The sequence below is a fragment of the Perissodus microlepis genome, chromosome 15 (genome assembly GCF_051167445.1).
Source record: "Perissodus microlepis isolate ML-2025 ecotype Zambia chromosome 15, ASM5116744v1, whole genome shotgun sequence".
In the NCBI taxonomy this organism is placed as follows: Eukaryota; Metazoa; Chordata; class Actinopteri; order Cichliformes; family Cichlidae; genus Perissodus; species Perissodus microlepis.
The window spans coordinates 22,501,997-22,517,479 of record NC_140475.1 but is presented as its reverse complement, the minus strand read 5'-3'; the positions used below and the strand labels follow the sequence as shown (position 1 = coordinate 22,517,479).

At 40.5% G+C, this 15,483-nt stretch overlaps 2 protein-coding genes across 4 annotated transcripts in view; both read right to left on the bottom strand.

Annotated features, from left to right (window-relative positions):
* hivep2a (HIVEP zinc finger 2a) overlaps positions 1-15,483 on the bottom strand; it is a 124,967-nt gene that overhangs the window by 53,043 nt on the left and 56,441 nt on the right. For all 3 annotated transcript variants that reach the window (XM_084952884.1, XM_084952886.1, XM_084952885.1), the window contains one exon: positions 14,514-14,583. The gene's annotated coding sequence lies outside the window, so the exon portion shown is untranslated. The remainder of the gene's footprint in view (positions 1-14,513; positions 14,584-15,483) is intronic.
* On the bottom strand, positions 1,646-14,507 carry LOC146372174 (zinc finger MYM-type protein 1-like). Its single transcript, XM_084952888.1, has one exon. It carries the CDS (start codon positions 4,182-4,184, stop codon positions 1,782-1,784), a length of 2,403 nt encoding a protein of 800 aa, XP_084809014.1. The 5' UTR covers positions 4,185-14,507; the 3' UTR covers positions 1,646-1,781.

The following is a 15,483-nucleotide window of genomic DNA, read 5'->3' as shown; positions in this document are numbered from 1 at the left end:
ATTCTGGGTATCTGAGTCCCTCAAGAATTTTGCAGCAAGCCCCTTCAATCAGTGCTGTAACTTCACAAGAATGCTGCATTCAAGTCACATGGGAGAGGGGGTAAATAAGAGCTACCTGTAAGAAAACAGTGATTGCCTAACTTTCAACCTGAGAATAAGATAAGGAAAGACTTCCCAGCCTATTTTCAAATTCTAAATTGCAATACTATTAAAATAATACCATAAAAACACATATTCCAACCAGAAATACTACTCAAATACATCTATATAACTGCTCTGAACTAGAAATTGTAAAGAAAACACATAGTTTTAAGTCACATGACCGGAGCTGAGGCCTGTCTGGAAGAAGTCACTGTTCAGAGCTGCTGGACACTTGTTACAAAGTGACAGTGTCAAAGTGCTTAGGTATTGAAAAAAAAAAAGCACTTGTATGAATGTGTGTGTGACTGAGTTGTAGTGAATAACAGTTACGTTCAATTTTTGTTTTTGTTTCAAGCTATGAATGTTTAAAACATAAACCAAAAGGTAAAAATAAAATCAAACTGCATGTTGTGGTCACTGAATAGCACATGCTGCAGCAATTTCAATTACTAACAACAGCAAAATTCCTGCCAAAGCTTAATTTTAGCAATGTTGGAAAACCCTTTCCTTTATTACTGCTGTCTAGATGATCACATACGAAAATAAAGAGCGTAATATATTTCAATCTGGAGTTGTAGACTGTTTTACTGTTTGGGGTTTGGAGGGTAAAAGGGCCAGGGGCTGCTGTGAAGAAGGACAAATCGGTATGATTTAGTGCTGATGTTTGCACTGCAGGTTAAAAGAAATGTTTTCACGTGCAGGGCTCTACTCTTTGTAACAGTTGTGAACTAAGTAAATGGCTACTTACTGCACCTGATTGAAAAATTATTCAGCACTAGAAAATAAACCCATGAGTAGAAGAAAGCTCATCCTTTCCTGAGCTTTCCTGTAATGATGTGATGTCACCTAAAACTCTACCTATCACGTCATTCCATGTTACGTTACTGGATAACAGAAACATTACATGACTTAGGACTCAGATCTTAATTTATTTCTATTATTTATTTAGACTGTTTATGTCAGTGTTGAATACCCAAAGGTAAAGAGATAACACTTCTATTTCCCCAGTTTATTACCGTCATATCAATAAACTATACAGTTATAATTTTCAGCCTACTGGCTACAATAACTAGTGTTAATTGTTAGTAATTGTTCATATGGCTGAAACCTGCTTATTTTTCAGTTCATTAAACATTGAAACGACATGATTTGGTTTACCATTATTAAAAATGTTTTATGAATTGAAACTTGAGAAACTCGGAGCTGCTGTTCTGGTCTCAGAGGTGAACTAACAAAGAAGAGGCCACAATAATAAACACCCTTTTACAGTTAGAGAAATCTAAATGGCTATGTCAGCTGGTGTGGTCTAGCTTAAAGCCACATTAAAAATAAATTAAAAATATCAATGTATTTACCAAATATCTGGAAAACTGTTTACATGACCTTAACATATAACCAGTGGCGTGCACAGACATTTTGGGGGGCAAGTGCTCCAGGGGGAAAAAAGGGCACTTTTTGCATATGTGGAAAACCTTTTCTTTTTATAATAAAAAAATCGCACAGGTTAAATGCAATTTGACTTTTATTTCAAAACATTCTCTAAAAATCAAAAATCACACCACAAAAAGATAAAATCTGTATCCAACTCTAAACTATATACATACATATTCTCAAGTGTCCATTAAATGGAGTGTACTGCTCTAAAGAAGCATCCTTCTTGGTGCCATGTCTTTGTAGATGTTGATGACCTCGTTGTAATTGATCTCCACATCTTTCTCAATGGCCAACAAGAGGAGATCAGACAACCTTTCTTCTCCACACAAACTTCTTAGTTTATTTTTGATTATTTTTAGCTTTGAAAAGGATCTTTCAACTGTCGCAGTTGTCACTGGTAGTGTTGCGTAGATCTGAATCATTTTGACAAAGGCAGGAAAGATCAGCTGGCCATTGTTTTCCCTCAGTATCAGAAATATTTCTCTGAGGTCTTTTGAACTAAAGCTGGAGTGGAAGACCTTTAATTCTGTTTTGAGCTGGTCCTCATCTTCTCCATAGAATTCACAGAGGATGTGGACAGCTTCAATGGCTTCTGGGTTTGGTGGGCCTACCCAGTTAGCATGCACAGTTAAGGGCTGGAAGGACTGAATGATTCTGGCCGTTGGGCTTCCAGTATTGTCCCCTTTGAACCTCCTGTTCAGTTCCCCAGTCATGATGTCCAGAAAGGTGAAATATACACCACTCCTGAAATATGCCTCCACTGACTCAAACTGAGCACCTGCTTGAGACACTGTGGTGCTGTGTTGGAAACGCACTGGAACTTTCCGCTTTCTCTCTTGACCAGGCACCACGGTAGGTACTGGAATGTTGAAACTCTCTGCCTTCTCTGATGCACATCTAAATATCTCTCCAAATTTCTCCTCAGACCTCATGGTTTGCAATGTGTGAAGCACACCATCAATTACCTTGTAGGCAGTGGAATGGTCCAACCCTTCTTCCTGCAGAGAATCTGATGCCAAAGCAGTGACTTCGAATACTGGTGTGGTGATTTCCATGCAGAGAATGAACATAAAATTAATGGCATTTCTGTACATCTGAGCATCACCTTGGGCCAGGTTAGGTGGGTCACTGTCACTGATGTCATCAAGGAGCATCAAAATGGCTTTCAAATTTCTCTGAAGTGCCTTCAGTGCTTTTTCCCTGCAAGCCCATCGAGTATCTGACAGCTGCTGGAGCTCCATAACACGTTGTCCAGGAAAGAGAGACTCCTGAAATTTGACCAAGGCAGCATGACGCTTTGGGGAGCCTGAGCAAAAGGCATACAATTTCTCCACCAAGTTGAAAAATGTCACAAAATGCTTGCTGGACTTTGATGCCTCCACTAGTACCAAATTGAGGCAATGGGCTTTGCAGTGCACATAGAGGGCCTTCTCATTGTGTGCACGGATTCTAGCTTGGAGACCTTTATACATGCCACTCATGTTGGCTGCTCCATCATAGCCTTGACCATACATGTTCTTCATCTCTAGGCCATTCTTTTGCAGAAGCAAGAACACTGTATTCTCCAGCTCCTGGCCTGTAGTTGTATCAACATTGCACACTTCGATGAATCTCTCCTTTATTTGCATATGATGAAAATATCGCACAACAAATGACACTTGCTCTTTGTGTGAAACATCAGAGGTTTCATCAAGTAGAATGGAATACATTTCAGCCTCTTTTATTTCACGTTGTATCTCCTTCCTGATGTAAGTTCCTAGTGCTGCAATGATGTCATTTTGACTTCTGTTGGAAAGCAGTGACACCTGGGGCCTTGTCTTGGTGGCTTTAACTGTGGCAATTTTTTCCAAATGCATTTTCAGCACACTATCGTAGCGGGAAAATACATTGACTAATTCACGAAAATTGCCACGGTTATCATTGGACTCACTCTCATCATGACCTCGGAATGCTTGTCCCTGACGTGCAAGACACACTGTTAGGTCAATTAATCTTGTCAGGATTTCTTTGTTTGTCTGCCTCTCTCGCTCTCTAACTTCCACCCCTTTTACGTCTGAAACATCAAATGCAGACTGAAGGGCCTTTTTCTGGGAATTGATCCATCTAACCATGCTTGTCATGTGCATCTCTGCGCTGGAGTGTTGTTTGATTTTTTCAAGAGCAGTACTCCACTTTCTGATGCCATCAGTTGTCCAGGCTGTTCTGCTTTTATATTTTTCATCCGAGAGGAAAAGCCGACAACTAAAACAATGCATTGAATTAGCAGTGGGTGAGTATTCCAGCCACACATTAGCAGAAAACCACTGTTTCTGGAATGATCTCCCCTCAGTTTTTGGGTAAGGTATATCAGGCTGACATGGGCCCACATTGCAGCACATTGAAACGTATCTGTCATTGCGCTTTATTTTAAATGTATGGATGTGTGTTGGATCTGTTGGGTATTGTAAAGCTGCTAACTTTGACATTATGTGATCGATCTGATCTTCCTCATTGTGGTCTTCAGAGAGCACTACATCAGTGTCTGTAGGCCTAACTGAACCTGTTGCTGCATTGGTCGCGGCTTCATCTGTTTCTATATCTCCCTCTTCTGCTATGCTGGTAGATGGCATAGAGCTGCTTCCCTGCTGTGACTGACTACAATGGAACAATAATAATAATAATAGTATTATTATTTATCATAATAATAAGCTTAAACAGATAGTTTTAATAATAACCCATACTGCAAGTCTTGTAACATAGAAATAACTTTCGTAGGTACAAAATAATAGTTAGCTCAATGCCTGCTGATTAAGTTCATTAAAAACTAAGTGTGAACAGCTTTTAAGATTTTTCAATAGAATTAACTGCAAGGAGCAGGTTACATTAAAACATTAAAATAGAACCTGACTCTGCCCTTGACTCTGACCTTTCATCTTCATTTTCCTTTGCTTTCATCCAGGAGAGCAGAGAACTGCTTCCCTGGGCTGCCTGTTGTAGATCCCTTTCTTTCTCCTTTCTCAGCCTCTCTTTCCTAGGCATTATGCTTGCTGAAATTAGTAAATAAATAGACCAAAATGTATGAGAACGAATAAGACTGACTGTGGTCATTACAAGAACAGGGCAGAATGGTCGTTTTCACAGGCAATTGGGAACTGCCTATTTTTCCTTTAGCAAATTAATGTGTTAATGTTGCCAATATGTTACACCAAAAAAAATTAACATGTCTAACCAGTGCTTCTCAAAACTTTTAACATGCACCACCCCCAACACCGTACCCTTCAAACTACCAATAACAACGTCACTGTTCTGTCACAATCAGGTCACAACACAGTGCGTAAATGTCTGCGAGCATCGCTGAGTCAGTAACAACCAGTTAGGCTAAAGACTGCATCTTTAGACAGTTGGACGGTGTTCTAACTTTCTCACAGGAGACACCTACTAAAGACAGTCAAAGACATTAATTTCAATCTTACCAAAGTAGGACAGTAGTTGACGTTAGTTATGGAAAGGCTAATCCACAAAAACGGAGAAACGTCCATAATTCTATTATTCATAATCATGTCAAGGTTTTAGGTTTTTCTGCAGTTCCATCTCTAAAAAGTGTGATGTCTTCCCGTCACTGACTTCAGTTTGAAAACTTTGTATTTATTCACAGATTTCCGTGAGATCATCCTAAAATTTGTAACGAAAAATGGGCTCAAAAGAGCCCTCTGCCTAACGGCATGTAGCCTATAGCATAACGTGATATTTTCAATAGTGTATGCAAAAAGGTCGGAATTGATGGAGAGTGGGGTTGCCTAAATGGTTTAGGTTACATTTTAAATGTGTCCTTTTTTTGTTTATCCATATGGATGGATGGAGGGGGCAAGCTGGCAAAGTTTGTCATGTGCAGTTTCTGACAGGCTACTTCACAACAAAACAATTGCAGGTTGGTCTTAGAGGGCAAACAGAATAATTTCACTCGATTCATGGGTTACCTGACTGGTTGGGAAGGGAAAGAGCTGCCGTGTTGTCCGCCGTGGCTCCCAGTCGCTATAGTTAGCCTACTATGCCTACTCCAAGTAGTCCTATGTCATGCCGCTGCTACACGCCTCACAACAAATGAACTGCAAGCGTGTTCACGTGACACGGTGACAGTGAAAAAGCGACAGGGTTCGGGTGTCTTTGAAGAAGGGGCACAAATCAAGCCATTATTTTCACACCTTTTTAAATCGCGCAGCTTTAAAAAAAAAAAAAAAAAAAAAAAAAATCACGTCTTTCAAAAGGGCACTTTTTTGGACTGAGGGCAAAAGGGCAAGTGCTTCAGCACCACCTCGTCTCTATCTGTGCACGCCAGTGCATATAACCCTATTTCGTAAAGAGGGTACTCTGTGGAGAGCTGATCAGGTCATTTCTGGATGTTCTGTAGAAAAGTTTTGCACGTCACAGTCAAAAAAAAATTAACTCACACCTGCTATTGAATGAACACCCTGTGGAATTCAGGTGTCCTGTCAGTGTTGTTGCTCACACATGGGAATGTGTGCGTGGTTTGTCTTTGTGGAGCGCTACTGGGCGTATGCATCTTTGCATGTTTGTTTTCTTAATCTTTGCATATTGTTACCAGTGTGTGTAAGTGTGTCTGGGTGAGGATGAAACAGCATGACACCTACGTTTTATTGTCTTTCAGAGCCGCTGAAGCGTGAATACCTGATTGTCTCCATCGTGCAGAGAAGCCAGCCCTCGACACCTGCGGCCGTCACACTGCGGTGAAGGTGCCAACGTGTGTGTACGCACATTAAAGAATCACCTCTCACACACCCACATAGGTAGTATGTAAAGATGGGCACACATCGCAATTAAGGTACAGCTCATTCACAGCCTGTGCAGTTAGTACTTTTTATAATAATATAATGTATTAGCATAAAATACCCAACCTTTGCAAGGGACTGCTGGGTTAACATGTCAAAGCCCGCAGCTTTTCACATTGATGACATATTGGTGCAAGATCCAAGAAATGAAACATAATACAGTACAAACTCCTGACCAACACTGAAACCAGTCTCACTAACAGTATGCACCAACTGTTCTTCATCCAGGTGGTGTTAACAGTAAAATAGGCAAAGAGTAAATTTATCGCTGCTCCTTGATTATTTTAAACTGCCTGCATCTTTTCTAGCCTAGCTGACCATTCAAAGTATTACTACAAGCAGATTAACAGAAGCATTAGTTTCAGTTAGTTTTCATTTTAGCTTACGTTAAGGTTCACATGGACATTAATTACAACTTAACCTGAAATATACACTTTACCCTGCATGACTTGGCAGGGTGACGTTTTGTCGTAGCTCACATAGCAGTGAAGAAAACAAAAATAGCCCTACTGATTTATGCTCACATGGCAATGACAGGGCTGACACTACTAATGTATAAATACATTTACTCCTTTTTAGCAAGAAAGCAAAGTAAATCAAGCCTACTGACAGCTCAGTTTGTACAGAGACACCTGATTTCCGTCAAAGACAGAAAGAGCACCGTTCTACTTGAAAAACCCTTCTCCTCACATATAAAGGCTTGAACAACCAGCCTTATCTTAAAGACCTCACAGTACTGCATCACTCCATTAGAGCTCTTTGCTTTCAGACTGCAGGATTACTTGTGGTTTCCAGATTATTTGTTGGAGGCAGAGCCTTCAGCTTTCAGGCCCCTCTTCTGTGGAACCAGCTTCCAGTTTAGATTTTCTACTTTTAATTAGGCATAAAACTTTCTTTTTGATGAAGCTTATAGTTAGGGCTGGATCCTGAACCGTCTTTTAGTTACACTGTAAAAGACCCAGGGTTTGTTTATACACCACTCTACATTTAGTCATTTGTTGTTATTAATCTCTCACTTGCCTTTTGTCTTGACCTGGTGCTCTGACCTGAGCCTGGATCTCCCAAATGTTTTTTTGTACTTTATATACATAAAATTGAATTGAAATGGAAGAAAGTACCAAATGAAGCAAAAATTAAAAATTAAACAAGCTTAAGTGTCCTCAGGTGATAGACGGTGATTTTTAAACTGCATTTTGAGCCTGCTCGAATACAAATCATATAAATATCACATCCTAATTTCGTAGTTTATCATATTTTCTTTCATGTGTAATGAAGTAGATTAGGATTCAGAAGTGGAAAACTGTACTTGTGTAAAACTTGAGTAATTGTGATTTTTGTGATGCAAACAGCAGATTTCCAACCAGCTTTCCCATTTTTTCCTGTCATCACACATCACATCGAGCTATCGCCTGTTACATCACAAATCCGGATCCTTGTAGACATGTTTCCTTACAGCTTAAACGTGTTATCAGGTACCATAAAATAGCACATTAATTCAAGTTCCGTCTGATTCTGCTTGTCATGCCGAACCACAAACTCAGGATCCCATTAAAGTGCTTCAAGCGCTCTCTGCCACTGCTGTGATCCCTGCATCATCACATGTGAAGCTCTCCGTGTGGTATTTGCATGGGAATAATTTGGGATTTTCCACACGTGCCACTGATGTGGTCCCTCTGTAAACACACTGAAAGAACTAAGCAACAACCACTAATCATATCTGGTCGGAGAGACGCTGCCAGCTGCTTCCCTTGTCAGGTGTCGTCAAGGCCGTTTGTACGTCATCACATGTATGCTCACCCCAGAGAACCTCTTTTAAATATTCCACAAACATTTTACATGTGGCAGGATTTTTTATTAAAGCATGACTTTTTTTCCCCTCATTTAAGGAAACCTAAGCTGCTCCTGCATTCAATTTTATTACAAACACATGAACTGCACAAAACAAACAAACAAAAAAAAACTGCTAAAAAAACCAGCCGGTCAAGTTCTGCAGGATCCAAACACCTCCACAGGTGTGACCAGTCATGATCATACCGAACATCATGCACATTTAGACAGAATAACAGACGTCTCCTCTGTAAGCTTTAAGTCAAACAGCTGACTCGAGGTTTACTTCAAATGAGTCAGTGGTGGATTCTGGGAAAGGGTTTGGTAAGGATGACCATGACTGATGGGAAATACATGTACACACACCCAACACACATACACACAGAGTCCCAGATTGTTATGTATTTTATTGCTTTGGCAACATAGTAGTGACAGCCGTGCCAATGATGGATGTTTGAATTTAACTGAACAGAGGGGGAGGAGAGGGGGGAGAGAGACACACACACAGAAAGATTGAACAAAAAGTGAAACACAAACAGAATTATATTCAAAAAAATAACCAAAGGTACTGAATACTTAGAGACCTGTTTTTTTTTTTTATAGTTTCCCATTTCAAAATACAACCACACGAACTGGGCAACAGTGGAGAAGAGGAAACAGATGCAGCTTTCTTTTCAGACCCTGTCACATGTGTTCTTCTATACCCACGAGGACTCTCAGTGACATGCCCAAGCTTCACCGTCTGACCTCTAACCCTTAACCTTAAAACTAAATCAGGGTTTTAAATGAAGATGAAAGAAGTGCAAGAGCACATGCTCACATTGTTGCATGCAAACGTGAATAAATATCTTCTAGATTTACAAAATTATCCATTAGCTCATGGAAAAAATGAAACACTTAAAAACTTAATTTTCTGCTGATGTGCAAACCCAAAGCTTAAGTGATTTTAGTGGCACTAAGCTATTATCATTACATGTTAACACAGAAACCAAACCAGCCTCTAGGCCCGCACCCAGTGCTGTTTCTGGGTCAACTGCAAAATTATTAATTCCTTCTAAACCCTGGACCAGTCCCCAGTTGGTCAAAAGAAAACTCAAAGATGTATTTCTAACACATGTAGTTATTAGCAGCTTTTTCTGATCTTGAAGTTCTGATCGTTTTTAGAAAGTTCTGACCTGCAATGATAATCGCTCCTCGTGGAAACCACTTCAGTGTCGCCAGCATCCAGTTACATATCCAGCAACTTCTTCTTATCACAAATTTCTGGATTTCAGAAAACTCCCTCATCGCTGCAGAATAAGGAAGTGGCTCAATGACATCATTTCTGATTGACCAATGACTGAAATTGTGTGATGTCATGTCTGCTTTGCTGTAAACCAGCTGATTTTCATGAAATGTGGCTGTGCTGCTTGACTAGTTACACATTTTTATTCACCACATATGTGCCAGCACCATTACTGTACCTTTCTGTTGTATGCTGATACAGTTTAATAGAGTACAACAAGGCTGCTGTACAGTACTGACCCTCGCCCATTATTCATCCCGTGCTACTGCGCGCTCAGCAAAATGCTGAAGGTTACAGCTGACTCAAGAAGGTGCTATAGTGGGAAATAGTCAAATTAAAGCATCCCACAGTTGTCTGCAGTGCACTCCCAGACTCAGTCTCTTGAGTCTCACTCAAAAAGGCACAAATATTTTATTTTTATTTTGTGCAATATAACAAATACTTGTGCAATAAAAGATCAGCAGGATTACAAAGTAATCACCCTGTACTGGTAACTGTAGCAGTGTACAATATTACAAGTACAATTTTTCTTTGTATTAGAAGATGGTAGATATTAAAGTACATGGCTTTTGTAAGCTAGCATGCCTGGAAAGTCTTGCATGGAAACAGAAAAATGGGCTGGAGCTTTAAAAATAATTCTCAGATAAGACTGGACTGTCCTTTAAAGCCCACAACAGGCTAACCAGTCAAATCAAGGAACAACGAGCCATAGTCAGCCGAAAAGGGTGAGAAAGGTGCATTCTGAAAAGCTTTAAAACAGACCATTAGTGGCATCTTTGAAAGGAAAACGTTCCCTTCTTCCCAGAGACACATATGTAGATGGAAATATAGACACAATGTTATACAACCACAGCCAATCAGAGCAAAGTGAAATAAAACAACGTGTTTAGGACAGATAAAAATTGATTAATCAGATCTCGAGATAATGCAAAACTACTTTTGTAAATTTGTCTAGTAGAGTCCAACAATAAAAATATTCATCCCAGGACCACTTTAAATACTTTCCACCGCTGGTATCTGTGATAGGTGTTTGGAGATGTGCCGACAGTGATCATGACAAAGAGGATGACTCAGGTCACCGAGGCCTAGGTCCTCATCAATAGTAGGAAGTAACTCGAACCCTATGGCCTCAAAAATCTTTCCAAGTAACACATGAGACACTATTTATATTTTTCCAAAGAAGTCGTTTTTATTTTTCACAAATACATGGACAGGGGTTTGGCTTAGAATTACTCTTCATGAGACCTCAAAGGAATAATCAGTCAATCAATCATCATTTTAATATACTGCCCTGCATGTTTTTTCCCCTCGTCATTCTGGCTTGGCCAGAGTACATTTATAACCCTGCAGGGTTCCCAAGCAGGATCTAATTATCTAATTACGTCCGTTTTGACCTCGAGAATGGCACGCATCTCCTCTGTCCTTGAAGTCGCCGTGCCCGGTCTCTCAATTTGGCATTTAACCAGCTGATATTTACATCCCTTAAAAAGGCCTGGACCTTTCAAGGAAACAGGGCGCATTGGTTGTTTTTCTTGCTCTCTGTAAACTCCTCTTTAGGGCTACTCAGCCTGTTAGGCTGAGTAGCCTTAAACATTGTTGTCATCACTGTCAAGTTTGCTCAGATCTTAATTGACAGCAGATGCTCGCTTGTTCTAAATCTACAACAATCTGCTGCTTTTTACGAGTTAATATTTTCAATACTCACAGCTAGTTTAAAGTTACTATCCCAGATGTCTGCCACCTGTTTGCTTCGCGTGCATTTCCCCTCTCTGTCCGCATGCAAACATGTATTTCCATTTAGGTTGTTGCTGTGCATGGGGGCTGCGAAAACAAACTGGATTTATTCTGAAGTTGATATCAGCGCAGCGGGATGCCTGACTTGCCGCCTCTGGAGGTTGTCGGGGCAACTGCATCCTCACTCCCTGTCAATAAACTGAGCGTGGGTGAATTTACCCCTGAATTATTCTGCTGTTTAGTTCTATCTAAATACTGCGGTGACCCGTAATTTGAGCCAGTTCAAATTGTTTGTCATTGCCGTTTATTTTGCACTCGGGACCTCAAATTTGCAACAAAACTGCACCAAACAAACTCTCGCCTCACATTTTGCTGGTGAATCACTGTCTGTTGCGTCATTTGATCTCTTGTTTCTGTATGTTTGGATTATTGTGAGCGAGTACTGTGTTGATGAAAGCCATATTTCCCACTGGGGAGAGTAAAAAAAAAAAATCCTCGAAGCCTCGACCCCGAACACCTCTTTTTGCTTTTGTTACAGTGCAAGCATTACCCAACTGGGGCAAAACAGCTGCAACAATATCAGAGCAGAGACAGAAAAGTGGGGAGGGAGTAAGGAGATAGAGGGACGGAGAGGGAGAGAAAGAGGAGGTCAGCGAGGTTCTATTTTTATCTTTCCAGAGTTGGGTCTCAGCTTGAATGGACGTAAAGAAGAATTGTGTTGAAAGGCGCGTGCATGCAAATTGTTTCATAACCTTGGCACGCAGCAGGCTGCTGAAAGCCTCTGAGTTTGTGTGTGTGTGTGTTTGAATTATCAGAAAACACTTCATCACATCTTCGCTGTGACATAACTATGGCACATCTTCTCATTGCAACATTTTCTGTGGTGCTGATTTGTTTTGTTTTTCATGGTGTCTGTTCATGTTTTGGCTTGTTAATCTTGTGCTGGCAATGTTTAGAATACTGTCTGTGTGCATGTGTGTGTGCGTGCGTGTATGTGTGTGTGTGTGTGTGTTAGCATGTTGGGGCAGGTAACGTATTACACCTTTCGAAAATACTTTCTCTGTCTGCCAACCGCAGTGTCTGAGTCAAACCAAAATACTTCGGGTGATGGTAATTTGGCTCCCTGGAATGTGCGTGTGTGTGTGTGTGTGTGTGTTTTATATTTGACTTCTAGTTCCATTTCTGTTTGTGGTCACATTGTAATTCTGTCCTCTCCTGCAGCTCTAATGGTTCACATTAAAAGAATTTTCCTTTTTTCACACGCTCATAAAAACATCAGAAACACTAGAAAACAAGTGTAACCAGGTCAGGAGGGCATAAAACCTGAGAAAGCTAACGCTACATTATGCGTAAAGACATTCAAAGGTTATCAATAAGATAAGAGAAATAACGTGTAATCAGAAAGAAAATAAAGTGTAACAATCAGAAATAAAGTTTGAAAAGAAGACAAAAAAAACTATAAATACCATAGAAACCAGTGTAACCAGGGCAACAAGAGCACAGAAACTCGAATAACTCGTTTTGCAATATTAACTGTAAAAACATGCTAACTTTCACAGAGATCCATCAACAAGTTCAGCACCACCCTGCATTGCTGTTTAACTGAAGAATTACGGACCCCAAACTAATAGGCGCATTGGCATAGTGTCCACACAAGACGCAGGACGCTGGATCGTGAAGCAGTCAGACAGGATGTAACCACGTCCGCTGCACTCTGAAACACAGTATTTCCAGTGGCTTGCAATGAGCAGCGGTAGTCTGCTGCTGCGCCAAACACAGCCTGCAGCTCCAGAGATCTCATGTAAATTCTATTGAAAATTGAAAGTTGATCGCTCTGTGACGAATGTTCGCTTGGCCAATAAAAACAAGGCAACTAGCCATCAACAGGCAGAGAAGGCAAACAGGAAGCTGATCTGAACTGACTGAATACAATTCTGCATTTTCACTGAGACCACAGGAAAGCAGAACTGTATCTATTAGTGTGTCACAGCTTGGAAACCCAGGGTTGTAATCACAACATTTTAAGGCTTGCGGTTAGTTCTCACTGGCCAACTTATAGATTTGCATGTACTCCATGCTCAAGCCAGAGATGAGCCAGTCAGTATGAGATTCACAACAGTGTTGAGCTTCTACACTTGAGGTTGGATTTTACAACACAGCAGTAAAACGATGATCTTAACTCTTCCCCCCCTAAAGATGACATTTAACGACCTCACCAGTACCCTCAGTGACGAGATCTGACACCTCAGCATATATAGGTTGTGCAATTTTCCAAGGGTAGCGCTAGTAAGATGTATAGGCAGAGATCAACCTCTCTAAGAATTCTGAAATATGAAAGAAACTGCTGAGTTCAGAAAAGAGAAACAAGGGTTAGCCCAAGTAGGCCTCCAAAGGGAAAGGGTTACATTTACAGATGAGGCATCCAAGGAGGAGGCTGATTGCCCACACAGCTTCTGCTTAAGTGAGCTCCACGTGAAGGTCAAACCTCTGCATAAGCTGTAACAACAACTCAAAGCTCCAATATTCAGTCCCTTTGAGTCTTCTGGAGAATGACATGTGATTGGAAATGTTCTCAAAATAAGATCCTAAGTTTGAATTGTATGTATTTCTCTTCTAATTCAGGGAGATTTGAGGCTGAATGCAAACCTGAAAGTTCATCAGTTGTTCAGAAACTATTCATATTTTTTTTCCTATACAATTCAGTGTCACGTTGCTCCAAAACATATGGTCATGGTTGGGTGAGGAATAGTTATCACCAACAATTACCTAGACCTCAGAGGGTTAACGCAGTCATCGTCACTTCAAATGCCAAAATAACAAAATAATGTTTTACTATGGAAAGTCTTTGCAATGTCCCTCCGGTCTGACTGTATACAGGTGTTTACAGTGAAACTGAAAATTCTTTCCTCAAAGAAATTTCCTTTAAAGCGGATTTATGTTCTTTCTAAATGCAGCATTAAATGTTAAACATGTTGCGTGGAAAATCCAAAGGTTAGAGACACAAACCTGAATTACCCTGACTATTCAAATGTGTTTGTGTACGAACGGTTTGATAAGTGGATGGAAACAAAGCCTTTAAGGAACATTTTTGGCCCAAACACACTGCTCTGATTCACACCGGTGTTTATTAAAGGAAAAACTCATCATCGCATCTACAATGCCCACATTATGCAACACAAACCGCACAGTCCACTGTCCAGAAAAAAAAACCTTGGAATGTCTAAAAGTCCGTCATGAAATCAGGATGAGATGCCGGCACGGCTTACCTTTCGGTCTGCGCTCTGTCAGACTGGTTTTAATGGGAGTCCCGACAGAAAGTGTCCTTATGTGGCCATCCTGTGAGAAAACACACATGACAGTGATAGTTAGTGTGAGATCATTCATCAAAAAACAAACAAACAAACAAAAATAGCTGTGACAAGATAACTGGCTATAAAAATATCAACAATATTTTTCCATGATGCATGGAACATGTTAGCCATGAAAATGTGTAATAAGTTTCAGTTATCAAATGCTGTACAAACATCCTGTAGCATCAGCAAAGGGCCCAAAAGGTCTGTCTGCTGCCCTTTTTGCATTTCCAGGTGTGAAATCAAGGCTCTTTATACTGCTCATGGCTGCTGTGCCGTTTTTAAGTTTGTCTTTTTATAGAGTTTATTCTTGTAGATTCAATTAGAGGCTGCTGTGTGTGTGTGTGTGTGTGTGTGTGTGTGTGTGGGGGGGGGGGTGGGTGTCTGTGTATTTTTCTGAGAGAGTCCAGTCACAGGAGTAACAGGAAATAAACAGGATGCGGTGGAGGAAGTGGTCACAGGAGGTGCGAAGAAAAAAAATCCTAACCCTTTTTAGTGTTGTAAACCCAGACAACAGGAAGACACACTAGAAAATAGAAGAGGGGAAGAAAAAAAGAGTGTTGGATGGACAGAGAGAGAGAGCCATGAAAGTCGGGGTGAGAGAGAGAGAGAGATTAAAAGTAAGAAGGTGACAAGATAAGATGGGGTGAGAGAGAGGAAGAAAAATATGGAGAAAGGCAGAGGAGCTGGAGAACAAAGGAGAGGAGAGGAGACAGGCGGGGAGAAACCTTAGAAAAAGAGGAAGAGTAGAGAGAAAGACAACAGTGAGAAAAAAGAAATGTGGAGTGGGATAAGAAGGTGAAACAAAAGGAAAGACGTTGAGGTTGAGAAGATGAGGGGGAGAACAAGATTGAAAGAAAAGTACCAAAAATAATAAGAAGAGTAA

Excerpts from the sequence above, each read along its gene's own strand:
- LOC146372174 (XM_084952888.1), bottom strand. The coding sequence starts at position 4,184 with ATGCCATCTACCAGCATAGCAGAAGAGGGAGATATAGAAACAGATGAA.